Source organism: Callorhinus ursinus, unplaced genomic scaffold, assembly GCF_003265705.2.
Source record: "Callorhinus ursinus isolate GAN/ISIS: 27379988/994484 unplaced genomic scaffold, GSC_fseal_2.0 scaffold80, whole genome shotgun sequence".
NCBI lineage: Eukaryota > Metazoa > Chordata > Mammalia > Carnivora > Otariidae > Callorhinus > Callorhinus ursinus.
This window is the reverse complement of record NW_027397142.1, coordinates 624,641-651,250: the sequence shown is the minus strand read 5'-3', so window position 1 is coordinate 651,250 and position 26,610 is coordinate 624,641. Positions and strand designations below refer to the sequence as shown.

The 26,610-nt window shown below is 45.2% G+C and overlaps 1 protein-coding gene across 1 annotated transcript in view; it reads left to right on the top strand.

The window, feature by feature from the left end:
- The window catches only part of RHEB (Ras homolog, mTORC1 binding), a 40,134-nt gene extending 16,489 nt beyond the window's left edge, over positions 1 to 23,645 (top strand). Inside the window, exons 2-8 of the mRNA XM_025862124.2 lie at positions 4,530 to 4,601; positions 10,451 to 10,518; positions 15,925 to 16,007; positions 16,684 to 16,740; positions 16,856 to 16,903; positions 17,667 to 17,748; positions 23,129 to 23,645. Coding sequence (XP_025717909.1) covers positions 4,530 to 4,601; positions 10,451 to 10,518; positions 15,925 to 16,007; positions 16,684 to 16,740; positions 16,856 to 16,903; positions 17,667 to 17,748; positions 23,129 to 23,221 — 503 coding nt within the window. The 3' untranslated portion in view covers positions 23,222 to 23,645. The remainder of the gene's footprint in view (positions 1 to 4,529; positions 4,602 to 10,450; positions 10,519 to 15,924; positions 16,008 to 16,683; positions 16,741 to 16,855; positions 16,904 to 17,666; positions 17,749 to 23,128) is intronic.
- The last annotated feature ends 2,965 nt before the right edge of the window (positions 23,646 to 26,610 follow it).

Genomic DNA, 26,610 nt, shown 5'->3' with positions numbered 1-26,610 from the left:
AAAGCAGTCCTCGGAATGGATTGTGTCCCAGATAACATTACATTGTTCCCAGTGGACCCTTGTGCCAAATGACTTGACAGACTAGTTGATTGAAACCTACTCCTTCCCAATGAACAAGTAACGTGTCAGCTGTTCCTATAGAATGCTGGTTGGGAGGGAGAGATGGACGTAATATATAAAAGTAGTGGGTTTTTTTGGGAGAATAATCATGAAAACTGGTTCAGAATTAATCTGAAAGCTCTTAAAATGTTTTATATACAATGCCTATTTCACAGTAATCACAAGTGTGAGAAATTTGGTCAACAACCTTGCAGGTGTATCTTCTGTGGTGAAAGTACCAGGTGAACAAACTTACTGGCCGTATTATCCTTGGCAAGAAATACATAAATGCTGTGTTTACCTGGTAGAAGTTTAGAAGAAACTTATTTAAAATGATCTGTAGGATTTTTTTTAAAGTTAAGGTGGCCTTTAGTCTGGCAGAAGAATATTTTGAAAGTAGTTGTGGCCTGTTGGGACATACTGTTTTCACACCTTTTTAGTACGACGTTATTGTCATAAAAGGAGTAATCCGTGCCTCTCTGTGTATTGATAACACACATCTGGGTATGCACTGCCTTTCAGTTTATTTCCAATCACTTCTGTATTGTTTTCATTCAACATTTCTCCAGAGAGTTGATCTGGAATTTGAGGTCCTCCTCAGGTTGTACAAATTTATGAGCCTACTGAGAGAGAACATGAAACATCTTCAGGAAGTAACTATAGTGTTTCAGAATCTGAGTTTGATGAATGCAAAGGCCAAAGTAAATGTATGACGTTGTAATGAGGGGAAAACGTTAAAGGTGATCAAGAACATCATTTGTACATCAACGATGCCTCTGGTGGCTGCAAGCGAACTGCACAGAAGCGTGACCTGAGAGCCAACCTGCTGCTACAGAGGACAACGATGTCCCTGAAAGCCAGAAATTGCTGGAACGAGGACTGGGAACATTATGAGCAGTGGGATTTGTTTACTAAGATTAATATGAAAATTTCAACACTAGTTGTCTAATAATTCTGCTTTCTAATGGAAACAGCAAAAAACCCGCTGTGTCATGTCAGCAAATGTAGTCTTCCTGTCCCTTCTTAATTTAAATAATTAACGATCTCCCTTAGGGGAGAGGACCAGGGAGGAGAGACCCAGGGGAGGCTCAGGCTTTTCTACAGTCCTGCCTCTGCTAATGGATAGTCCCCTTCTCCCAGGACCAAGCTGATTGAGAAAGGCAGTTTGCTCCCTACAGACTAGGGTTTTAAATTCAGGTGTCCCAGTTACTTGTGAAGACGAGGATTTGCCGTCACCCTGCATCCTGCTTTGGGTTGGACTACACTGTCTGCTTGTGCTGGAATGATTCTTTGCGTTTTTCAAGTCAAATGTTAATTGAGCCTGCCAGATATTTTCTGCCCTTCATGATGCAAACAGGGAACTCTTTGGATAGGTACCAATAATTATATTTTTAAAAACGTGGTCCACTTGTTTATCTAAAACTCCATTGTTGTACTTAATCTCATGCGGGATCTTATGTAATGTAACTTTCTTCAATTTCCTGTGATAACTCCTGAGATTCTTGTCCCCGCCCACCACTCCTGCGGCACGGCCTGTCACACCCAGCTGTGTGTGCCTGCTCTCCTCTTGGGGAGCTTATCGTGTACACCATACTTAACCCCTTTCTTTCACTATTTTTAATCCGGTTCTGCTTTGGAAAATGTGTAAAAATCCTTTTAATCCCTTGTAACTCTTGCCCATTTACCTCTAGAAAAAATTACCGTCTGTTTTCTTCCTTCCCTCTGTCCATTTACAAGCCAGAAAACCCCCCCGTAGCCTACAGAAGGGTTTCAAAAGCCCACCAGCGTGCCTAGAAGTACTCTTCAGAAGCCCAAAAGAAGTTTCTTCTCTCTTTTTTCTCTCTTAATTAAATTTCTTTTGCTTCAAGCCATAGCATTCAATGTAAATAAGAATTTTCTTATTCCTTAAACTTAATAGTTTTTTCCTTGCTATTTCATCACATAAAATAGTTTTGCTGTATTTTAAGCTAAATGCTCTTTATGAGCTAGTTTAGATAACGTGGTTTCTTTTGAACACAGTCCCTTTGCAGTGTGTGGGCTCCTGGATGACCCCTGCATCCTGTAGAGCACAGGCAGGCCTGTGGTTGGCTACCAGATAAATACGACAGAACTGTTTCTTAATTCCTGTTGAACTGTGTTTCCTGGTCGTGCATGTATATAAGATTGAGATCTTGTGTTGTAGTATCTGGAGTGTATGAAAGTGCCCTTAGGGCATGTGAGTTTTAATTTCATTCATGTGTTCGGAAATGACAGTGTCTGCAGAGCCTCCGCCACCACACTGGTCTCGGTGGGCTAATGAGTTGGAGATGAGGTCTGATAACGTCAGACACTAAAAAGAAACAAAGCAGGATGGCAGTGATCGCTTTGACCGGTAGGGACTGGGCGCCACCATAGATGGGGCGGTCTTAGCGGAGGTTTCTCTGGAGAAGGGACATTTGATCCCAGACCAGAATAATGACAAAGTGAGTCATGTGCGGAGATCTGTGGAGATGGCTGAAACAAAGGGACGGGGGATGGGAGTGGGGCCTGGGCGGGTCTGGGCAGAGGGGCGGTGGCATAGAGAGGTTAGGGCGATAGGCAGAGCAGGGCCTGCGCAGGGAGGGCCTGGTGTTGTGGGCCTTGGTTAGGAGTTGGGAATTTATTCGAATTGCAGTGAGGATTTTAAGCAGGGAGGTAACGTAATTGTCAAAAGCTCTTGGAGGCTGCTTTGTATAGAGAATGATTTCAGGTTTTAATAATTCCAGAAATACTTTGAGCTTGTGTGTTTAACTGCTCGTGAGGAGTAAAATAGGCCTGCCTACTTGGGGCTTTTTTAGGTGTCTCCCCACAGCTTCCACTCTTAAACTGGTTTATTAATTCATTGATTTCTAAGTATGTAGGGCCTGCCTTTGTTGTGAAAACATGCCACCTATCAGCTACCCTCTGCACAGACTGGAGGAGGGCAAGCACAACCTAAACCCCAGGGGCAGAAGGTTCCTGGTACAACCTCTCTCCCCGAAGATCTTTTGAGATGGAAGTTCAGTGAGACGCAGCAAGCGTGTGGAGCACGTGTTTAAAATTCGTAGTGCTCTGAGGGGCCGCCTGGCTGGCTCCGTCAGAAGAGCGTGCGACTCTTGATCTCAGGGTAGGAGGGTCAAGCCCCACGTCGGGTGTAGAGATTACTTATAAATAAAATGTTGAGGTACCTGGGCGTCACAGTCCGTTAAGCAGCCGACTCCTGGTTTCGGCTTGGGTCATGATCTCAAGGCCGTGAGATCGAGCCCCACATGGGGTTCCACGCTCAGCAGGGAGTCTGCTTGAGATTCTCCCTCTGTCTCTGCCCCTCGCCCCCAAGCCGCTGTGCTCGCTCATGGCGTGCACTCACTCTCTCTCTCAGATAATTAAATATTTTAAAACCATAGCATCTTTTAAAAATGTGCTCTGAGAATGTACGAGAGAAGAAAGGGTTTGGGGTGAAATTGGGAGGGACCGCTTCCGTCATTTCCTGGACTATTCTTGCACTGTCTTTACAGAGTCCCCTGGTCTAAAGTCCTTGAGTAGAAATTATAGGTAACAAATGGAGGGGTGAGAATTTAGGGCTCTGGCTCTTGATTTCTTAGCACACAGCTCAATTATTAGCAGTGATTTTGTGAAGTCCAGAACATTTCTTAATTGTCTTCTGTGTGACAGACATCGCTAGGCCTTTTGACACGGAATGGTGAAGACAGGATTTCTACCTTCAAGGAGTTTTTTATGTTTTTTATTTTTTTAAAGATTTTATTTGACAGAGAGAGACATAGCGAGAGAGGGAACACAAGCAGGGGGAGTGGGAGAGGGAGAAGCAGGCTTCCCGCGGAGCAGGAACCCGATACGGGGCTCCATCCCAGAAGCCTGGGATCGTGACCTGAGCCAAAGGCAGATGCTTAATGACTGAGCCACCCAGGCGCCCCTCAAGTAGTTTTTTAAATAAAGACTTCTGTTACGTATTCTCAGGTTCCCCTCTTTAAAAGCTGTACCTGGTAACATTTCTAACAGCCATATATGAAAGAGCCCAAAGAAATAAATCCTGTCTTACTAATTTCTGTATTAAAATTAATATCCACATTTCAGGGACACCGGAGGAAATTAGCTTAACTTAGACCTTATTTCAGAGTTTGTTTACCTTTAGCAGAATATGTGATATGCTTGTTGGTCAGTAATATTTGTTAATGGGACAAAAGTGTTTAATTCATAATAGCTTAATTGCTTAAATTGCTCTCGTATAAAGCAGATTAATGAAATTTATTTCCCTTTTTAAAATTGCCCAGAAGTTAATTAAAAGAATGTGTTCTGATCCCAGTACTTTCTGTCTCTTCATCTTGTTAGAATGGGTTTTTTTGTAAAATAGTAGAATTAAATTTTTTGTTACTTTAATATGCCAATACATACTGAGCTTTTGCTCTCTTTTATAGGGAAATCCTCATTGACGATTCAGTTTGTTGAAGGCCAGTTTGTTGACTCCTACGACCCAACCATAGAAAACAGTAAGTATTGTTTGGAAGGGTTTATAAACTGAGAAGCCTGCATTCTTCACACAGACAGCCATTGTGTGTCCCTGGAGGCTTCCATGGCAGGGCTTATTGGGGTAAACCTATAGATCTCCAACTGGGGTCCCAAAAAGCTTCCAAAAGTTTGATCCAATTCACACTAAATGGGTTTTTATGGAGTGTCCAGATCCCACCATCTAGAAATTGTTATTCGGCCCCATAGGAATCCAGTCCTACAGTGAACCTCCTACCCCAGACTCTGCTTCAGGAAAACCAGAAGAGGGAGTACAGCCTTTCCCCCTCCTCAACAGTAGCCCTTTTGAAGGATTCCGCACTTGAAAAGAAAGGACCAAAACACTCCAGACCCTTTGTTACCTTACTCTTATGGAATCGCTAGCCCTCCCCCCACCCCGACCCCCCCAGCCCCTTCCAGTCCTGAAGAGCTGGCAGAAGGCTGTGGAGAAGTGAGCTGTTCTGGGACGGAGAGAGCAGGTGCAGCATGAAAACAAAGATGGCTCTAAAGTCTGTCGGCCTTTCAGCCATGTGCGGGAAACACCGAAGAACAGGGCCAGCCGCAGCCTTTGCCTTGGCCGCTTGCAGTCCGTGGTTTCAGAATCTTCCTGAAGGACTCTAGGACCATGAGAGTCTTGATTCTAGGATCATGGAAGAAAACCTGAAGCATTTCATCTAGGGAGGCTGGGTTTTTGGAAGCTGGTCTTGTTTCAAGCGATCTTAAAACCCTAAGTAGACCCTAGAACCAGCCGTCTCAGATTCTTGACACCTGGACTTAACCCAGGGTTAAGGGGTTTGTCACCAGGAACATACACATTTAAACATGGGATTCTCTAAAACCTGATGGGCATATTAGACATGAAGCTGACTTGTCAGGCTCATAAACTTCAGCGACTAGATTTGTAGGCCTCACCTGCCCAGAGCTTGCAAGAGAGACTTCAAGAGAAGCTTACAACAGGGGCTTGACAAACTATGGCCTATAGGCCAGAAAGACCCACTGCCCTTTTGTACAGTGCATGCGCAAAGAATGGTTTTTATATTTTTTAATAATTAAAAAAGTCAAAAGCGTGGGGCGCCTGGGTGGCTCAGTCGTCGAGTGTTTGCCTTCGGCTCAGGTCATGATCCCGGGGTCCTGGGATCAGGCCCTGAATTGGGCTCTCTGCCCAGCGGGAGGCCTTCTCCCTCTCCCACTCCCACTCCCCACTCCCCCTGCTTGTGTTCCCCTCTCTGTGTGTCTCTGTCAAATAAATAAATAAAATAAATCTTTAAAAAAAAAAAAGTCAAAAGCAGAATATTTGTGACCTGTGAAAGTTACGTGAATTTCACATTTCAGCGTCCATAAATAAAGTTTTATTGGAACACAGCCATGTGCATTCATTCATACAGTGTGGCTGCTTTTGTTCTACAATAGCAGAGCTGTTGAATACTTGCAACAGAGACTGTTTGGCCCTTTACAGGAAGAGTTTGCCCACCTCTGACTTAAAATATGCACCTATCCTTCATGACCTGGCATTCTGGTGGCAAGGAAGCCTGTTGGTTGCTAACCCGACTCTGGGAAGACCGGGGTTTGAAAGTAACCTCTGTTGGTATCCGGAAAGGAGGAGTCCTGGCTACATACACATCCTGTGTTGATTTGTTTGGCTGTCACTTACAGAAGAGTATGTATGCCAGTGGGAGGAGCAGATTCATTTGAATGCTACGTGAACAAGTTTGGTGTTCTCTCCGTTGGAATAGAACACAAGAAAATTGTGGTCATGGCCTTAATATTTGCTACATGTAACTGTTTAGAATTGTGTGTCCTTAGAGATAAGGCTCATTTGGGCATTTTATTCATTGAATAATAGAATATAGTTTTCTTGGTAGGCCCTGCTCATAAAAGTGGTTCTTATAATTGTGCGTCGTCGTACCGCTTAAAGTTGAGGTGGAGGGAAAGTCATGTGTTGTATATAAATAGATTTTCTTTATATGTAAGTAATCGGTCCAGTGAATGTCCAGCTTTCTTACCTTGATACCGCAGAAATTGAATGAGGTGACCCTACTTTGAAGGCTGTCGACATCATCTTTAATTGTGTTTTTAATGTTTCCTATCTAATACTTAGTGTTCAGTAATAGACTTTTTCATCTCAAAAATGGACTAAAAATGTTTATTAAAGTCTTTAGGCAGGAGTGAAAGTGAATATCAGGGTAGATGAATGGCTTAAAAGTTCATGAGGCATATACAGACATGAGTTTCTGTTTACCATGCTTCTGACTGTCCAACCCAGCTAGAAACCCTTCCTCCACCTTATTCTCTGCTGTTTGGTCAAAAACACTGTTCAGTGATTACAGGGAATGAGAAATGGAACGGTTATCGTAAGCCTGTTGCTAACAAATGAATGGATGGTTTTAAGAAGCACTGCACTCTGTAAATCTGGAAATAATCCGGTAATTATTTTACACTTAACTTTATAACCTAGAACAAGGGGTTCATAACAAATATTCAGTGGTGACACAGCTCTATGAAGCATCACCACAAAAGCAAAAATTCTGGGACTGTGTCACCTTTTAAAACGGGATATAAGAGAATAACATCAATAAAACCATGTATTTTCTAGTTTGGGGAAATTTTTATACCAAAAATACTGCCTACGCAAATGTGCTTTTATTTTCTACTGTATTGTTAATCTAACAACTCAATACAAAGCAAATTGCCATGGTGAAATTTAGTGGCAGTAGTTTATAAATTAAGGAGGAATGGCAATTTACAACTTCTGCCATCTCAAGGTGGTATTGTTGATGCACTAATAAACCTTCCCAGAAAATTGGAAAGTTCTAATTAGGAGCTTTGCAGCATTATCAAGCATTGCATGGTGGGTGGGCTTCTCAGTAGGACATGAATTAGGAGTCCTCAATACACTTTAGTAACACAAATCTTACTTTATGAATTCCAAGTTGTAGAAATCTCTTGCCTTGCTTATCTTAGTAGGCTTTACCAGTAAGTAGCTATTAGTCTGCTCAGGGCAATTTCAGGATTTTCCGTTGGAAATTGGATTAATTTCTCTAGTGATTGAAAAAGGGAGGGGGAGGGAGAGAGGGTTCAAGGAAAGGGAGACGAGGAGAAAGCCAGCTCTCTGCTGCTGCAGGAGGTTGGACATAGAGCACGCAGAAGAATTGGTTCCTAGTTTATGGAACTGACAGATCTCTTATTACACTTCCTTTTTTTCTGTAGTAATAAGAAGAGGCAGTTTTCCATGACAGATGGAAGGGCCTCGATTTCATTTTACTGCTGTGCGTTGGAGGATTTACATCCTTTTTATGTGCAAGAATATACTAAAACATTGATTAATAATTTTATTTCTTACATCTTATGTACAATTACATGTCCTCCCTTTTCACTCTAAGCTCATGGCCAGTATTTCTCCCGTCTCCTTGGCTGAGTCTTCATCTTCTGGACCTGGCAGCATAGGGTGCCCATGGGCTCCGACATCAGGCTCAGGCTTTCTCTGTGCTTGGGTCACCAGCAATCAGCCCCTCTCTCCAGGAATTTGCTGGTCTCACAGTAGCCCCAGCCCCACCCTCTGCCCCGAACTCTGGGCTTTTTTATTTAGCTGCCCTCACTTCCCCTTAGGTGTAGGCTTCTTCGTTCCCGTCCTCCCCCATCCCCAGTGCTCCTCCCCCAGGCTTTCCCGAATTGGTAAATGGCGATTCATAGGTCTTGCTCAGACCAAAAACCTTGGGAGTTGTCCTGCCTCTCCATCTTCTCACACCCTGCTTCCAGCCAGTCAGAGATCTGGGCTCTACCTTTTACTACACCCAGAATTCCACCCTGGCTCTCCACGCCTCTCTGCCCCATTGATCCAGACCACCGTCATCTTCAGATCCCGAGTCTACATAGGCACTGTACTATGGGCTCCCACCAATGGCCTCTGTCTGCTCTTGTCCATTTCTGTTACAGCATAGTTAGAGCCATCTCTTTTAAGTATAAATCAGACCAAGTTACTCCCCTACTTAAAACCCTTGGTTTCCCATCACATTTAGAATGAAACTCTGAAGTCCTTACCATCTCCTCTAAGGTCTTCTGCCTCCTCCCCAACCTGATCATCTGCCCACTACTCTCTCAGCCTCTGCTCTGCCGACCTTCCTGCTTTTTCTCATGGCGCTTTGTCACTCTCTGTTTGACCTCCGCCTGCGTGCTCCTCTCCCAGATTAGAGGCCTGACAGTGTCTGGGTCTGCCTTCCTTCCCCGGGGCTGGAAGCTCACTGAGGTCAGCTGCAGTTTTTCGAGAGCACCCAGAACAGTGCTTCCGGGGATAATAGGTACTCAAGAAATAAATCTTGCATGAATGAATGATGTTTTCATAGTAATTACATTCTGCTTCGTAACCACAATTACTTAGTTCTAATTGGAGGTTACTTGTTCTATTGCTCACCGCTGTTATGTCCCTAATTTTCACCAAGTCTAAAATGCACATTTGGGGCTTACCTGACTAAGGTGTCAGTGGCAGGTATTCCCACAGGAATATCATGACTGCCCCCTGGCTGACAGTGATCGAAAGCGCAGTCGATGCAAGGTGCATCCCAAGTTCAGAGAGGTGGCAATGTGGAAAAAAAAATACAATAGACTTTTTTCTTAGAATTGACGAAACCGAATATATTGGGTACTCCCGATCTTGAAATACTTGGATTCGGTTTTCATCTAATTTATTCCCTAAAGTGGTCGTCTCCATCAAGGGCCAAGAATGAGAGAAAGTGTGGCAACCCGCTTGGGTGGCCTGGTCTGTGATCTTTGCCCACCTGCTTCCCGCACCCCTGCTTGCACTAGGAGGCTACGATGCTAGCATGAGCATCCCTTTCTCTCCCTGTGGAACTCAGCATTCAGATAAGATCTCTTCTCTATCCCCCTTGTCACTTAAAGTTTTCTCTCCTGGTATTCCTGTGTCTGTTTCTGCTTCCCTTTTTGGCTGTGGGAGACCGTGGGCAACAGTGGGTCTTCTCCCAGCTGTGCAAGGGATAGATTCTGCTGCCCAGTTCTAGTCGAGTCGAGTGAGCAGCCAGGAGGTTGGAGCACTCGCATGTCTGAGACAAATGGCTAGGACCGGGGATGCAGAAGACATCAGTTCCCTTTCGTTGCCAGGGTTCCAGATGGTTACACTTTAATATTCTGTTACTATTAATAGTTCTTTCCTCTTTTGTCTACATTTGTTTGAAATCTGTCTCCTCAGAATTCTGAATTGACTTTTCCGGAAGTTACTTGAGTCTGGTTTTTTTTTCCCCCTTGGTAGGGAAAAGAAGTTGTTACAAAATTGCTTGGATCCTTAAGCTAAGTGGACATGATAGCTTCACGCAGAACACCTGTTCCATTGCTGTTTTATCTGTCAATAAAATTGCTAATTTTTTTATGTACTGAAAGTTCTCAACACTGCAGTTAATACTGGCTCTTTGTGCTCCGACATCAGACTTCCTATAAATTAATGAAGTTTTGTGCTTTGGGTTCATTCTAGATCTCAAACTTAATGTCATGTATTTCACTTTTTCACAAGAGGAATGCGTAGCCATAGAAAGAGCACTCAAATGCCTTATAGGATATGAATTGTTGCCTAATTTCAGTTCCTTTGATGAAGGTTCAGGGCGTACTAAATAAACCTTGATTTTCCATCAGTCAGCCAGTATTTCTTAGTTAAATAGTGGAAGTGGGGAAGAATCTGTAAACTCTGGGTGATCTGTTCCATTCTGTTTTATGGGATCTTTTTATGAACTTACTAGGGACTCTGCTTAGTTGGTCGTCAGTGTTCAAGCTTTAAGTGATCTTAAAGTCAACTTTTTAAACTAATATTTAATTCCTTTTTTCCCTGTAGCTTTCACAAAATTGATCACAGTCAATGGACAAGAATATCATCTTCAACTTGTTGACACAGCGGGGCAAGTAAGTCTCTGGTGTCTCAGAATCTTCTCGCTGTCCTCCTGTCTGGCAGTCCTGGCCCCGCCATCGATGCTTCAGCACAACAGCAATGCCAAGGAAACCCTTTGGGGTTTATTAACGGGCTGTCTACCGAGACATTTATGGCAGTTTTTCCAAATCATTAACTTGCTCTTCTACTTTAGAATTGTGTGAGATATACTCATAGCATTGGGAAGGTTTGTATTTATCCGTAGGATAGTGTATTTCTGTTTTCTAAACTTGGATTCTATATCAGAATCCTGTTAGTACTTTTTTCTTCCTTTCTAATATGTATGTTACATCAAGACAAAAGTAAGTCTTTTCCAGAGGAAAGGCATGAGAAAGGTACAGGGCAGAAAGGAGCTGGTTTATAGATAGGTCACATGATTACTAGATTAGGGAGTGTAGATTTGATTTGTAGATAGTAGGTAATTGCCAAAGATTAAGTAACCAAAAAAATAAAAATAAACCAACACCATAGTCACAGTTTAACATAGTAGGGATTTGAGGAATGGAAGACCAAGGGAATTGAGTAGAAGCAGTGGGTGAAAGGAATTCAGAGAACTTGAAGAGTACAAAGAAACCCCTTGACCCTGATGGCTGAACTTCCCCGTTCCCATGGTGCCCAGTCCAGCCTTTACTAGAAACCGTTCTGTTGGGCGGAATCTGTTAAACAGTTGCTGGATGTGGGGATGTTGGTCTCTGAGTCCTTCCTCGCATCTTACAATCGACAAAGGATCAGACCAGCAGGAGGGTGCGTGTAGTGTAATCTGGCCTGCCATGTTAAATGGAGGCTTTTCTTCTGGGACCTGGGGAGGTTGAGATAGACCTAGAATGGTGTGGCCTTCTTGTGGGTTTGGAGTGAACTCTCCCTCTGCTTCATGTTTCGAAGTGAACACAGAAGCAAAGTGCAGCCCCCTAGTGAAGCAAGAAAACAGCTATATTGAGGGGGGGTGAGCACTGAAGAAACCCTGGAGTTCCGATTCTGGAAGCTTCAAAGAAAATAAATGGGATGTGTATATCACAGAGATCTACCACGTGTCTCCCTCGTTCACCCTACACATGCCCCCTGGTGGTGGGTATAATGGGCTTCCGTCACCAGGCCTCAGGATGGCTGTCTTAGAGCTGAGCCGTCCTAGGCTCTTACTCTGCAGGGTACCTGTCAGTGACAGAAAGGGGGTATGGAGCTTAAAGGAACAAGGGGAGCGGTAGAAGTCTTCGTAGGGGAGTGAGGATGTGGAGGACGCAGCTTATTTTAGAAGTTAACCATAGAAGAGCCTCTGGGATAAGACATTGTATTGGATTCTCAGAGTTTGTATCTTTTATGGTTAAGGTGACTAATTTATTGCCTAAAACAAGACACTTTTAAGAGTGAAAGGAGCCATGGTAATAATTATGCTGGGACAGCAGGTGTTAAATGATAGTGTCCTGGGCGAAGAAATACGGCCACATCGTTCATAGTGGGCCTCTGACATCAAGATTTGGGTTTGCTTTTTATATCTTCATTTTGATTTTCATTAAGATTCTGGAAAGTGGGGATGAGGATGTAAACTGGCAAATCACTTTCATGTGATGTTACTGTAGAAGGACATTTTGTAGGAGGCCAGAAGGAGAACCAGTATTTCAGAGTTGTTGGAATGTGGCTCTGCAGTCACGCTGCTGGGGCTTGAATCCTGGGGTTTTTTTACTAACCAGCTGACCTTGAGAAAGTTATGAACCTTTCTGTGCCTCAGATTCTTCATCTGTAAGTTGGCGATGTAGTGCCTGCCTTCATAGAACTGTTGCATGGTCCAGAGGGGATGTGTGAGCTTCACGAGGATTTGGTCCTTAACTTGTAGATCTTTGATGCTTCCAAGACCAGAGGAGTGCCTAGCATGGCAACTTAATGTTGATGTTAACAAGACACTGAATGGAATAGTGTGGGTGTCGCTTATACTTGGAGTAGAGCTGTCCTTGAAAACATTTTTCTGGAGAGAAAATTTCTTTATGTTGACACCTTATCAAAATAGAAGATGTGTTCCTCTAGGGTTCTATTTTGCTCTAAAGTCTAAATGTACACTGGAGCATCACATGCCTTTAACTCTTTTAATAGAATAATAAAGGATGCCCCCCTGCAAAGAAGCAGAGATCTCGGGGAGTGAGTATATGGTGTGAGGGATGGCAAAGGCAGGGTCAGTGACTAGCTCTGCTTGTCTTGCTCTTACTGCCAGATAAGAATAGTTAGAGAATTCTTGCTCAGAATATTTCAGTTGGGAGACTATGGAATAGAAGGTGATGTTTGTATTTGTGATCCGTGATTATGCGATGCATGCATTTCCTTGTGCTGTAAAACCACGTACACCTCGTTCGGTAGCAACTGGATGAGATGTCACATTTACAGCTGCTCCAAGAGCTGTTTCTAAAACTGGATTCTGGGGTGCCTGGGTGGGTCAGTCGCTAAGCATCTGCCTTCAGGTCAGGTCATGATCCCAGGGTCCTGGGATCGAGCCCCGCGTCCAGCTCCCTGCTGAGCAGGCAGCCTGCATCTCCCTCTCCCACTCCCCCTGCTTGTGCGTGCGCTGTCAAATAAATAAATCTTAAAAAAAAAAAAAAGAAAATCATTAAAATAAAAAAAGAAAATTGGATTCTGCTGGGCTGGGGCTGAGACCCCCCCCCCCCCAGTGGCAGGGGGAGATGATGAAGAAAGGACAGATCCTGTCACTGCCATCTAGAGCACATTTATTCACTGGTGTACACGTTTTAGGAGTAAAATTGTAGCAACATGATGGCAAGTCCTATTTACTTAGTAGTTTATATCGTAGCTGGTTTCATTGCCCAGCAAGGGATGATGATGAACATAGTTAAATACAGGTCGATTATTTTTAGTTTGCATGAAAGATTTTGTTTGGGCCTAATTTAAGTAGACTCAGTGACAAGTGAGTCAGTGGCAGTCGTGTTTATAATGTCAAATCCCCCTTTAAAAAAAAAAGTATTAAGTTCCAGTTTTTTAGAAATAGTACTAAATGCACATGTTACAGAAACAAAATAGCGCAAAACGGTAAATAGTAAAACTGCGGTCTTTCCCCCTCTGGCGGCATTAGCTCCACCCTCCGAGAGCAGCCCCATCACCAGTTTCTGGTATATGCTTCCCGGATACTGTCTACATGAACATACAGATAGAGTTGGGCTTTTTTTCTTTTTCTCGCTTGAAATGAGGTATCTGCGTGTCTCCATCTTGGAGATGATCCCATAGCCATACATACGGCCTCGGTTTTCCTCCCCGTGGCTGCATAACACGGTGCCGTTTGGCTACAGCATGCTCTGACGAGTGACGGACACGTACGTGGTTTCCAGTCTTGCTGCCGCCAGCAGGGGCACCGGCGGTCAGCGTCTGGCGTCCTTGGGGGCCGCGCGCGCATGCGTGTAAGAGCACGGCCTCGGCCGGCAGTTAGGTTCTCGCCCGCAGGGAGCGAGTGCGCGCTCTCAGCTGCGTGCGCGTCTGCGCAGTGGTTAGCAGATCTCTTGTTACCTGCCACTACACCACGTGAGGAAGAGTATCCCGGTCAATAAGTATTTTTTTTCTCATGAAGGAGTTGGAGCGTATTTTCCTGTTTGAGGGCATTTGTATTTCCTTCTCTGGGAGTTCTCCTGTCCGTGTACTTTGCCCTTTTTCTCTTGGGCGGACCGTCTTGGCTTATTGGTTTGAGAGACCCCTTCATAATGCGCAGAAAATCAGCATTTTATGGGACGTGAGCCTCAAGGTTTTCATTTGTTTTCAGTCTACGGTTTTTGTTTGAAAGGCTTTTAGTCATGAAGAACTTTCTGATAGTTGAATTTATTAATTTCTTCAGCTGATTAATCAACATACTATTCCTTTTTGAGAGCGAGAGAGAAAGCACGAGTGGAGAAGGGGAGGGGGAGAAGCAGACTCTCTGCTGAGCAGGGAGCCCGACGTGGGGCTCAGTCCCAGGATCTAGAGATCACAACCTGAGCCGGAAGGCAGTCACTTAACCAACTGAGCCACCCAGGTGCCCCCCGTGATACTTTCTAACTGGTGGTTGCTTGCACCACGCCTCTGAAATACAATGACTCGTTTCTGTATTTCCATGTCTTCTCTTCAGGGAAAAGGTGGTTTGAACTCTGGATATACTGTAGCTCAGCTGGTGACTAAAATCATTGGGAATTTTGTTTTTAATCTGGATTTAAAGACCTATCATTCCATTAACAAAAATGCATTCTCAAAATTTAAAATGAACTCAACTTAATGAAACTAACATGAAACTGATAATGAAAACAAAGGTTTTATTTTGCAAATGTGGTTAAACCCTGAGATGTAGAAACGCTGTCTTCTGATGAATGATTACTATTGATGATATCAAAGAGTTGAGAGTAAAATTTAATTTTCCTTTGATTTTTATTTTTTAAAGATACTTTCTTACTATGGTAAATAGTAATAATTTGGGGCAGTAATTCAAGGCCATCATGAACATTAGTTGTAATCATACTGTGGAATTGCAAAGTTAACAGAGACAGTTACTTGATATAATGATGGTTTGACCTGATTTTCTGTAATAGTGCTTAGAATAAGTGGCATGTTGATACTTATATTTCAACAGAGAATAAAATGTTTTATACCAGGCAGTGGCATTGTACTAAGACACACTGCATTGATACTGACCTTTAGTTTGCTTTAATAATTCTAAAGCTGAGTTTTCAGTTTCCTAAAGCTGCTTCATGAAACTGGGTACTGATACATTGTTATATAATGTGTACCTTTGTTTTTAATTCCTAAACTTGCCCAATAAATAACTCACTTGATCCTCAGAAGTCTGGGTACACCGGGTCTAGCGTTTTGATTTTCTCCTCTCTCCTTGCCCTCTCAAGTGCTGGGGACAACCCACTAATGACCAATAGACTGGCACTCGGGCCGTTGTGACTTACACGCAGAGAATAGGTTTAATGAGGACGTAACGGTTTTAGATAGGAAAATACAGATTTATGGAATAAACCAGAAGCACTCATGAATTTCCCATGAGAACTAAAGTTCTGGACTTTTTCTCCATAAAAGATCTCTTGGTGCTTTTCGCTTCCTATAAGATCACAGGACCTGTTGTCTTGTCGTTCCTTCCATCCTGTTTCCCCAGGAAGTGCAGAAGTTACTAGCCTTCTCCCCAAAAGTCTTAGAATAGCCAGAGTCGCTTTTCGAATGTTGGCTTAAAGCAATTATCAGCCCCAAACCAGTCTTAAGTAAGTCCTAAGTGTGTAGGCTGTGTTTCTAGGAGAATATTCTAATCCACTTTTTGTTTCCTTTGATTTCTTTGACCAGGTCATGTGTGAAAAACTTTGGGTACAGATTGTTTGTTATGCTACATGAAGACTTCTACTCAAATGGAATTATTTTTTCTCCCACAGGATGAATACTCCATCTTTCCTCAGACATACTCCATAGATATTAATGGTTACATTCTTGTGTATTCTGTTACATCAATCAAAAGGTAGGACTCACTCCTGCTGCTTGCTTGAGTTTGTTTGCTCTGCATAGATAGCATTCATTGTTTTAAAGGATCAGTGATGGAATTGGTTATAGTAACAATCAGACTTACCAGACTAAATGTTTTTCAGTGATTGTCTTGTGGAGCAAATACATTGTTAAGGGAGAAAAGAGTATCCCAGTAGACGTTCTCTGACACTGATAGAATAAAAAGTATATTTCTTCCCTCCAGCTGCCTAGATAGTGATTGCACATGATCTGAGCTCTTCTGCTAATGGAAATGGGAACTGCATAAATTGATTTACTTTTTGTGTGTTCTCACGTATTAATGTGGATCACAGGCTGACTGCTAGGGCCCTCTAGCTAAAGAACATCCTACAAATAGAGATCAAAATTCGTGTTTATGTGATTTGTCAGCCAAGCGTTAGACTTTCCCATTTAAATATCTCACCTATTTCATTTTGAATATTCTCAGTAAGGGTTACTCGGTGTCAAATACATGCACACGTGAAGAGAGATTTGTAGGAAAGAATTAAGGAATTCCTTGTGTTCAGGTTATTTTGTATTGAAATGGTGAGTCGATAACATTATATATTTTTCCCATGATAAACATTATATAAGAAACATTTAAAAACACCAGCACTAAGATGGTTGTCTTATTTCATGTTTCTGTTTTACAGTTTTGAAGTGATTAAAGTTATTCATGGCAAATTGTTGGATATGGTGGGGAAAGTGCAGTAAGTAGTAACAGTTTCTCTCTTTTGTTAGATACACTCATTGTAGTTCTGTCCTCTGAACAATAAGATCTGGCACTGACTAGTTTCCTTTGGCTTTTTTGTCTCACATTACTAGAATACCTATTATGTTGGTTGGGAATAAGAAAGACCTCCATATGGAAAGGTATGTAACTTCTGAATAATTGATTTATAAAATCAAGTCTGAGATAATGTCTGCACTAAAGTACCTTTTGTAATTATGTTCTCGTGGTGAAAATATTCTTAGGTGTAGCATATCTGTGTTCAGAAATATGGCAATGAGTGTACCCAAGCAGGAGCAAAACCAATATAAAATCTCACCCGTCCTGACCATTGTTTCCTCTAGAAAAGAGGGAGCAAAAGTGGTAGGAGATTAGCTTTGGATTCTTCCACCATTTTGTGCGAAGTGGACTCTAAAGAGACCACAGAGGCACTCATTCATTCAACAAATAGTTTCTGAGTACTGCAGCCAGGATTAGGTCAGCGAACAGGGCCGCGGAGCCCAGTCTGGAGATGAGGAGGCTCACCGGCTGGATGCCCACCGCCTGCACGCAGCAGAGCTGAGCTATGGGCCCCTTCACGGCTGCCCTTCCTCGGGTGCTCACAGCCCAGCTGGCTGTGAAATAGTCTGTGTCCTGGGTACTGGAAAACACAGTCGTGTTCTCTGAACCTCGAGGGCTTGCTGGAGCATGGGTAACCCCGAAAGGCCATGTCTGTCCCGTTCCCCAACTTAGGCATTATTAAAATGCTCCTCTGTGGTACACACTGGATGATAAGATTGAGCAGAGAGAATTCTTCTGCGTTACAAGAAAACAGTTGATAAAAGTGGAGCCTGGTTTGTTAATAATTATAGATGTTTTCTAAATAAAGAGCGCAGTACATTAATTAGAATTTTCTTTTTCCTCTAGGGTGATCAGTTATGAAGAAGGGAAAGCGTTAGCAGAGTCTTGGAACGCGGCTTTCTTGGAATCTTCTGCTAAAGAAAATCAGGTACCAGTTTTGTAGAACTCCTTACGTGCTGCAGCCGTCAGTCCCAGGCCTCTGTCCCCTCAGTCGGCCAAGCCCCGCCCTCCCGGCCACTCCTGTTTCACCTGTGTCCGTCCTTCCACCCGTCTCATGTCAGCCTTTGGGTTGCTGTCAGGATTCTGCTTACGAAGGGACCTAGAATATTTGTAGGATAAACAGAAGTTAAGAGTGAAGGAAAGACTACTTTGTGAACATAGATTATTATTATTTTTTTTTATACTAAAGGCTGGTACAGAAGTAAGTCCAGACATAGAAAAGAAACGAGAATGATCTTAAATCATTTTGGCAATAATTTTGTGCCTACACCAAGCCCCTTTCTCTGTCGGATGAAACGGAGTGTGGTGGCTGTATTGTTTCTCACAAAGGAACTATTAAGAACCGTTTTACAGGCCTCTGTTCCCAGGTCAGCCTGGCCGATGTTCCGTTAAAGGCACATCCTAGGAACACTGTCAGTTGTATCTGCAAAGCTTCGCACAGCCCCTCTTTCCTTTTCCTCCCAAGGCCTTACTGTAGCCCCGCAGCGCCCCAGCTTGCCTCCTGCCTCCATTTTCTCTCCAGTGTTTCTCTGCGGCCACTAACTTCCTAAAGCTGCATGTCAGATGGTGTCGCCCTCTGCTAGAAAGCCTGTCAGTGGGTTGCCTGTTGTCTAGAGAACAGACTCAGAGCCCTTAGTGATTCGGAGGGTGGGCGAGATTGGTGCTCTTCCAGTTCCTCTTGTTGCGTCCCCGTCCTTTCTCGGTCCTTCTCAGGCATGACAGAGTGCGCCCGCCACCTTCCCCACGGGGGACACTTGCCCAGTGCGCCCTTCCCTCCTGCTCTCCTCGGACCTCAGCTGTCCTTTCTCAATTCGCCACTTACATCCGTATGGTGCTTTACAGTGTTTAAAGTCTTTTCCACTTGTTCTCTTGTTTGATGTTCAAATAAGAGTAGTTGATGTTCGTGTCTGTGAGGAAACTATTCAGTAAGGGTGACTGGCACATCATGGGTAAGGATGGCTGGCACACTGTAGGCCTGGTGCCCGTTTTCCCCACCTCTGCCACTTTTCCCCTGGCCCTCAAGGTTCTTTTCTCTTATCCCCCATAATTCGTTCCGAAATCCAAGATGTGTCGTTTACCTTTGTATTCTCCATAATAGCACAGCGGACTCTATTGGCACACCTGTCTGGTAGGTGCTTAGTCAACCCAGGAACCCCTTGACAGTCAGATCCCTTTGTTCCTGGGTTCAGACGATGAGGGAGATTAAATCTGTGTAATTGGTTCCCAAGTGCCAGGTAACAAGGGATTTGTGTGACTCTGCTCAGCTCTTGAGTGCAGACAGTAAGAATTCAGATACCAAGAGTTGAGATAGTAAGAGATACCTTCATTTCCTAATGGAATTAAATCAAGCATTTATTGGGTGTCTGATCTGTCCTTAAAATCATTTAGTTGCACTATCTCATTTTGGAAGTAAGTGTAAGATCCAAAGAGGTCAGTGAGTTGTGTAAGATCACTCTATTTATATGGCATAAGGATTAGGACTAAAGTTTAAATCTAACCACAGTTTGGTCCTCTCTCCTCTCTACACCATGCTTTCCGATGGATTTGGAGAGAAGGCCTCGTGCATGACCAAAGCATAATAGAGATTAAAGTATTCTTGGGGAGGGCTACAGATACAGACTGTCTGGATTACAGAGTGTGTGTGTCAACCTGGATTGGAATCTGGTTCCAATTTTACCTTTTACAAGGTAAAAACCTTGTAAAAGACACATTTGGTCCATTGGAGAGATTTTATTATGTTCTGTATATATTAGGGAAATAATGTTAATTTCCTTAGATGCAGTGATGGTATTGGAATTATGAAGAGAATAGGAAATGCATTTTTTAGGAAATGCAAACCAAAGTGTTTAGGAGCCAGGTTTCATAATGTCTGCGACTTACTTCCAAATGGGACGGGTGGGTGGATGGACCAAGAGAGGGCAAGCAAATACAGTAAAAATGTTAACATTTGCTGAATCTAGAATAGTGGGGCTGGGTGATTATTGTACAGTTCTTTCCTTTTTTCTATATGCTTGAAATTTTGCATAATCAAGATTTGAAGGTGGTCAGAAGAAAAGAACTTCCGCTTAGAAGATCAGTAAGTCTGCAGCATGGTGGGCTACAGTTAACGATACTGTGTTGTTTTTGTTTGTATTTGGAAGTTGTCGAGAGAGTAGGTCGTAGAAGTTCTCACCGCCAGAAAAAAGAATCGTAACTTGTGGCAGTGGGTGTGAACTGGACTTGCTGTGGGGCGCACTTCTCAGTATCTACAAACACCGAATCGTTGTGTCATACACGCAAACTCACAGTGTTGTAGGTCAGTCATACCTCATTTAAAAAGTGTTTTTCCGGGTGGAGAAGTGCAGTTGAATGGCCCCGGCTATCTTGGTTCTGTTTGCTGGCTTTACTCTTTCTCTCTGGTGAAGGTCTGGGGGTCCTGACGCAGTTGTTCCATCGGACACGGTCCTTACGTAGGTGGCAGCAGGACTGTGGCACTGTTGTTTGTGCGAGGGCAGCCCCGCGTGTTCCCCCCGGCAGCCCCGGATGCGTCGGTAGCTTGTGGGCCCTCCTCCAGCGTGACTAGGGGGCTTTGCCCAGGAAGGCCCACCGCCTGGGGTTAATGTAGCTTTCTGACAATGACCTGTGATGGTTTGCTGGAGCTGCGTTATTACGCCACTGCAGGGTTTCAGGGTGCGGGCCTCCGCCGTCTGGTTCATGCCGTACTTCACTGTAGTTTCCGGTTTGTGACGTGCTCTCCGTCGGGTCACTCTTTAATCTTGGCGCTTCCTTTAGAAGGTAGCATGGTGGTTTCCAAAGACCCAGATAAAACGTGAATCATGCTGAAGGCTCAGAGCTAAAGAGAAAGGATTCCAGCCACTGTGATTCTTTTCAGTTTTGATATATTTAGCAAATGGATCTGATAGTGGCCAAACATGTCCAGGAAGGCAAGGGTCCCGTACGGCCACCTCACAGAGCTCAAGCCAGAGAAGCACGAAGATGAGGTGACGCGCTCGCCATCTGTTCTGTTCTTGCGCTGCCCTCAGACCAGCAGGTTCCTCATTAGACGGGAAATGCATCCTTTAAGGCGAGAAGATCCTTGTGCCCAAATCAGGTAAATAGAGCAGTGACATGCAGTTCTTGGGACACTGACCACCTGAGCATTTATCTCAAAGGCATGCCTAGAGATGTCTCCGCTCTCTGTCACGCTCCCATACTCCTGCCCACATGGTCTTGGAATGTGCTGAGGGGCATCAAGAGACCCTAAGCCTGGCGAGTCTGTCCCCACCCACAGGGGAGAAACCAAGTAATTCTAATCCCTTACACTAGAGGTGTAAGTGATTCTAACCCACACATGTGCCAGAATGCTTGCTGCTCTTGGTCTAGAGCAGGGAGAGGATTTGCCAATGTAGTAAAGACACGTGCGTGCACACACACCACACACCAGTAGTCATGTGATTAGAGACCAGTCTGTGTGAACTACTCAAGTTTTTTATTTATAATTTTTCATATAGCTTATTTGTCATCTGTATTACTTACCTAAGTAATACAAATTCAGTGGACTTTGTTAACAGAGTGCTTGGTGGAAAAAATGATCAAGTCAGTGAGAATCCTGCACTCTGACTATTACTGAACTATGGGACGTGCTTGCAGTTCCGGCTTATTTCTTATGGAGGCCTGCAGCTGTATTTTAGCAACGGGATGAAGGAGAACATACTTGGGCAGAGTCAGATCACACAGATAATCAAGGAGAATTCTGAGATTTATCTAGAAAGCCAAATTCCAGGCACACTGTTTTCTTGGTGAGAGTTTGGCATGTGTTTTTCCAAATATTTTTCTTTGCATTTTTGTACAGTGAAATAAACACCTTGTTTGTCTAGTCATGGGAAAGGAGGAAACCTTATTGAAGCCAGTGACCTTGATTAGACAAGAGGGGTGGGATCTGGGGCCAGCTTTAGCTAAATTAGGGGTGCCTTGTCCGTGGCAGCAGGGAAGGAGCCGGAGCTGATGAGCCCAGACTCAAAGGTTGGTCAGTTTGGTGGACGGAGTATCTAGAGTTCTCTCGTGAATGCTGCGTGTTTTCCCAGCAAACTGGAAAACACGGTTACTAGCTGAGTGTGAGGATGGGGGAGAGGCTTTAGAAATCCCGGGAGAAAGTGAAGGCATGAAAGCTTCACCCGGGGAGTGACTAGACCAGGGAAATGCAGTTGGGTGGTGCCGAGGGTCCCCTCTGGAGTCCAGGTCCCAGAGGTAAAGCGAGCCGGGCCGCTCTGGCTGTGTGGCTGCAGGTGCCGAGCAGGTGACGGCTGGCAGGGAAGGAAGCTGCAGTACAGTGACAGCAGGGGTGCGCTGTGGGCTCAGTGGCGGCCAGGGAGGATGGTGAGGTCGAGAAGTGGTTAAGGGACAGAGAAGTGTCCTCGGACAAAGGAAACTCTTCCCTGTGGGGCTGAGAACTGAGGAGTTTGGGGTATTGAGGGAGGGAGGGAATGAGAGAGAGAAAGAAGCTGGGTATGGTGGGTACTTGACATTGGGTGATGGAGGGTAGCTGTTGGTATTAACGAGACCTAGGTGCTGCCCCTTGAGGCTTTTGAGAACAGGGGCAATTTTTTATTATCGTCAGGGACGGGTGTTCAGCCTAAGAGGGGATTCCCTGCCCAAAATACCAGTGACTCCTCATGAAGGGCCCGTGGGGCTGCCCATGGGGCTGAGGGTGGCAGTGGAGAAAGACCGGTCATTGGAGGAGAGGAGGTCACGGTGTTGGAGACAGTGCCACCGCTCCAGAAGGGAGAGGGGAAACGACTCTGCACTCGTATGGGGCTCAAAGGTGGCTCATATCATCGCAGAGCTGCGTAAGAGTTGAAGCCGAGCGTTTCAGGGAAGGGGGGGCACAGGTCTGGAGGGGTTAGTGGGGTGCGGGAAGAGCGCCTGCCCTGCTGTCGGTCCCGTGGCTCAGGGCTGTGAAGAGGGAACCCCCCCAGGAAAGGGGTACAGGGAAAGCAGCGTTCAGACGGGAATGAGAGCCGACAGGTGAGGGGGTGCTTGTATTGGACCCTAAAACTCTAGAGGCACCGGAGCGGGGAGCGGGGAGGGACCTCTTGGGCTGCGGCCAGTGAAAACAGGTCAGAAGTGTGATGCGAGGTTAGCTCCCGAGTCAGGAGGTGACGGGGGTTAGGTGCGGGGCAGGAAGGGAGTCTGGGGACCTCCACACCTGCCCCTCCACCCACGGGGGCGACGGTGGGCGGTGGGCCTTCTTCAGTCCTGCCAGCAGTAGAAGTATTCATCAGGGTTCCACTTTAAAACTAATGCGGTCTAGTTTTCTCTTTGATTTTCAGACGGCTGTTGACGTTTTTAGAAGGATAATTTTGGAGGCAGAAAAAATTGACGGGGCCGCTTCACAAGGAAAGTCGTCCTGCTCGGTGATGTAATCCTGCTGCAGAACCGGACACTGGGAGTCGATCCTGCCCGAAGAAGCAGACTGCCCGTTATCCTTTAAGATAAACTCAGCTTCTTTTTCCTTCTGTTAACCTGAAAGATTTCATTTGGGTCAGAGCTTTTTCCTGCCCCACCCCCCTTTCAGATTATGTTAAACTCTGACTCTGTCCAAATGAGTTCACTTCCATTTTCAAATTTTAAGCAATCATATTTTCAATTTATATATTGTATTTCTTAATAATATTATGACCAAGAATTTTATCGGCATTAATTTTTCAGTGTAGTTTGTTGTTTAAAATAATGTAATCATCAAAATGATACATATTGTTACACTACTATTAACTAGGCTTCGATATATCAGTGTTTATTTCATTGTGTTAAATGTATACTTGTAAATAAAATAGCTGCAAACCTTAACCCCTCGAGCTACTTGTTGTGGCCTTTAAAGAAGAAAACGTCCCACTGAGGGAGTCTTTCCCTGCCTCGGCGGGTGGGGGGGCTCCCGCTGGGGGTGGGGGTGGGGGTGGCCGCGGACCGGCCTGCGGACCGCAGGGGCTCTGGGGCTCTGGCATCTGGCGGGCCCACCGGACAGCGGGGCCGTGGGACGGTTGGGAAGAGGCCCGGGACTGGGCTGGCTCTCGATCGACCCCAGCTGCTCAGTGGCCTTGGAGGGTCCATGAGGAGAGTTAGTCCCCAGTAGTGACTGTTCTCCCCTGCACCCTCAGAGCCCCCACCTTGAGTGGGGGCCTTCGTGCCGTGGGGGCACCGAGCAGAGCCAGAGCCTTCTCCTTTCCCTGCTGCTTGCTCGTAGGCCACTTGAAGACAAGGGGAAGTTAAGAGTCACTTCCTGTTTCTCCTCGGGCCTTGCTTGGTGTCCACCGCAGACAGGATCTGATTCAGATCCCACAACACTGAGTCGTTTCAAGGGTGGGGAATGTTGCCAGTAAGTGTTGGGGGGGGGGGGGCTTGGAGAACCTCCTTCAGACCCCAACCGCACCCCTCCCACTCCACAAGGACCAGCAAGAAGGAGAAAGGAGGGTTCCCTTTGCTCAGTGGCCGCCACATCGACTCTTAAGTCCCACTTGAGTGGCGCTTTCCCAGTGACGGTGCACAGAGCCAGTCCCGACCGCGAAGCAAACATTATCGCTGACAAATACTCAAAAAAAATTTTCTTTGACAACAGTACTGATCCTCATTAACAGGGTTTATTCTCAGGCCTTGTGTTCTACATGGGTCCTCTGTGTGTGGGACTTTGTTAAATCTGGATCCACTTCACCTGGGCAGCCTTTTTCATCTGAAAAGAATTTCTGTGTAAATGGGAACTTTGAACACCATGTTTGTGCTGGAAGCCACCTCTCACCAAGTGATCCTTGGAGGACCTGGGCCCTGTCTGGAGATGGCCTGGGCATCCTTTCTGTGGTGCTGTTCACCTAGTCACTCCGATGGTTACTGTTCTTTTTTTCCAAGTTTTTCTTTAAATGTCAGTTAACATTCAGTGGGACTGTTCTGCGTGTCATGAACACAGCAGGGAAACCCGCATCCTTACAGAGCTTGCATCCAAGCTTGAGCCTTGGCGCTACTCGAGGGCCGGGCCAGTCCTCCCAGTGCGTCGGTCCCATCCGCAGACAGTTGACTGACTTGCTGGATGGACTGAGCGTGTTGTGTGTTCCAAACGTGGTGCCGCAGCTCCAGACTTAAGTGACGAGGAGTTCATTCCCTTGAGGTGCCGATAGGAGGTGGTTGGTAGTACGTGTGGTGTGCTGATGTGGTTTGCTTTCCAGCCGCCCTGTTTACGGATGAGGAAACCACCTTAAAGGTGTCAGCAGTTGGCTAATGTCAAGGACCAATACCATTGTGTATCTTCTCTGCTCATGTGATACCTGAGCTTCTGAAGAAATTCTGGCAACTGCCAGATTTGACTGAAATTTTTTATTTAATACTGTGTTCAATCACTCACTTCTAGGTCTTTTTTCTTAATGTTTTACTATTTCTGAAATCAAAAATGAGTCTTCCGATCAATGAAAAAGCATCATGTTTGGAAAGATAATGTTTTCCTTGGTGGTACATAAATGTGGTCTTAGATTCATTGAAGTACAGGACGTACAAATAGAAAACTAGGTATGCAAAACTATTTTGCAGGGGCACCTGGGTGGCTCAGTCGGTTAAGTGTCTGACTCTTGGCTTCGGTTCAGGTCATGATGTCAGGGTCGTGAGATCAGGCCCCGTGCTGGGCTCTGTGCTCAGCATGGACTCTGAGAGTCTTCCCCACTCTGTTCCTCCCCCCACTTGAGCACGCTTTCAAATAAATAAGTAGAGTCTTTATTGACATAAACTCTTCTGCAGCTCACAATTAATACAAATTATAAAATCACATTACAAATTTAAATTAATGTGATGGAATTTTGCTCAAACTAGATTGTCCAGCCACTTAGCATATCTAGACCGCCACGTCTCAGCCACGCCACTGACGGCACGGCACTCTCGCTCAAACTGTTCATCACCTCCTTGTCAGCTCACCCATGGGTGCTCCTGGTTTCTTTCTTGACCTTTCAGCAGCATCGCACACGGCTGGTGACTCTGCAAGCCTTCTCCCGGCTTCCCTGAAACCACGTTCTCCCGGTCTCTGGCGCACTGTGGGCATGAGTCTCCTTTGCTGTTTCCTTCTCTGCCAGACCTCAGCGGTCCTTTGTCCTGCCTGCGCCCGCTTCCCTGGTTCCCCTACATTTACTACCACATTTCCCGAAGGCCTCAAAGCTCACACCTGCCCCCCTGACCTCTGTGGGCTTTTCTTGTCTTAGATGTCTCAACCTCTCAGGTCTGTTATGTCAAAATTGAATACTTGATTTCCTCAGAAGCCTGGGCCTCCCCTAGACCCTGGTTCAGGAAATCACACCACTGTCCGCTAGATACTAAAGCTAGAAAGTGGGGCACCATCCTCTCCCTCTTCCTCATCTCCCGTGCAATCCACCCCGGGTGCATACTGGCTTCCCGCGGTAGGTAGCACACCTTCCAAACCCTTGACACCGTGGACCGAGTCAACTTGTTTAAAACAAATTTTTTCATGTCACTCCTTCTTTAAAATTCTCTAATAATAATCATGCCAAAATCCACACTTCCAATGCTTGAAGCCCAGATCGAGCTGGTGCTTAACCTCATCTGCCCCCGAGGCTGTGCTCCGGTCCCTTTGGCCTTGGTGGTTCCCAGACAAAAAGCTCTTCTCCCTCCAGAACGCCCTTCCCCAGGCCACGACGTGGGCTCCTCTCCGCGGGTCTGTCTGAGTCCTCACACTTTATCACCCGGTACGGCACCTGTGGCGCTCCATCCCTGTGGGTCCTTGTGCACACCGTGTGTTCGCAGACTAGATCCGCCCGGAGCAGAGGCA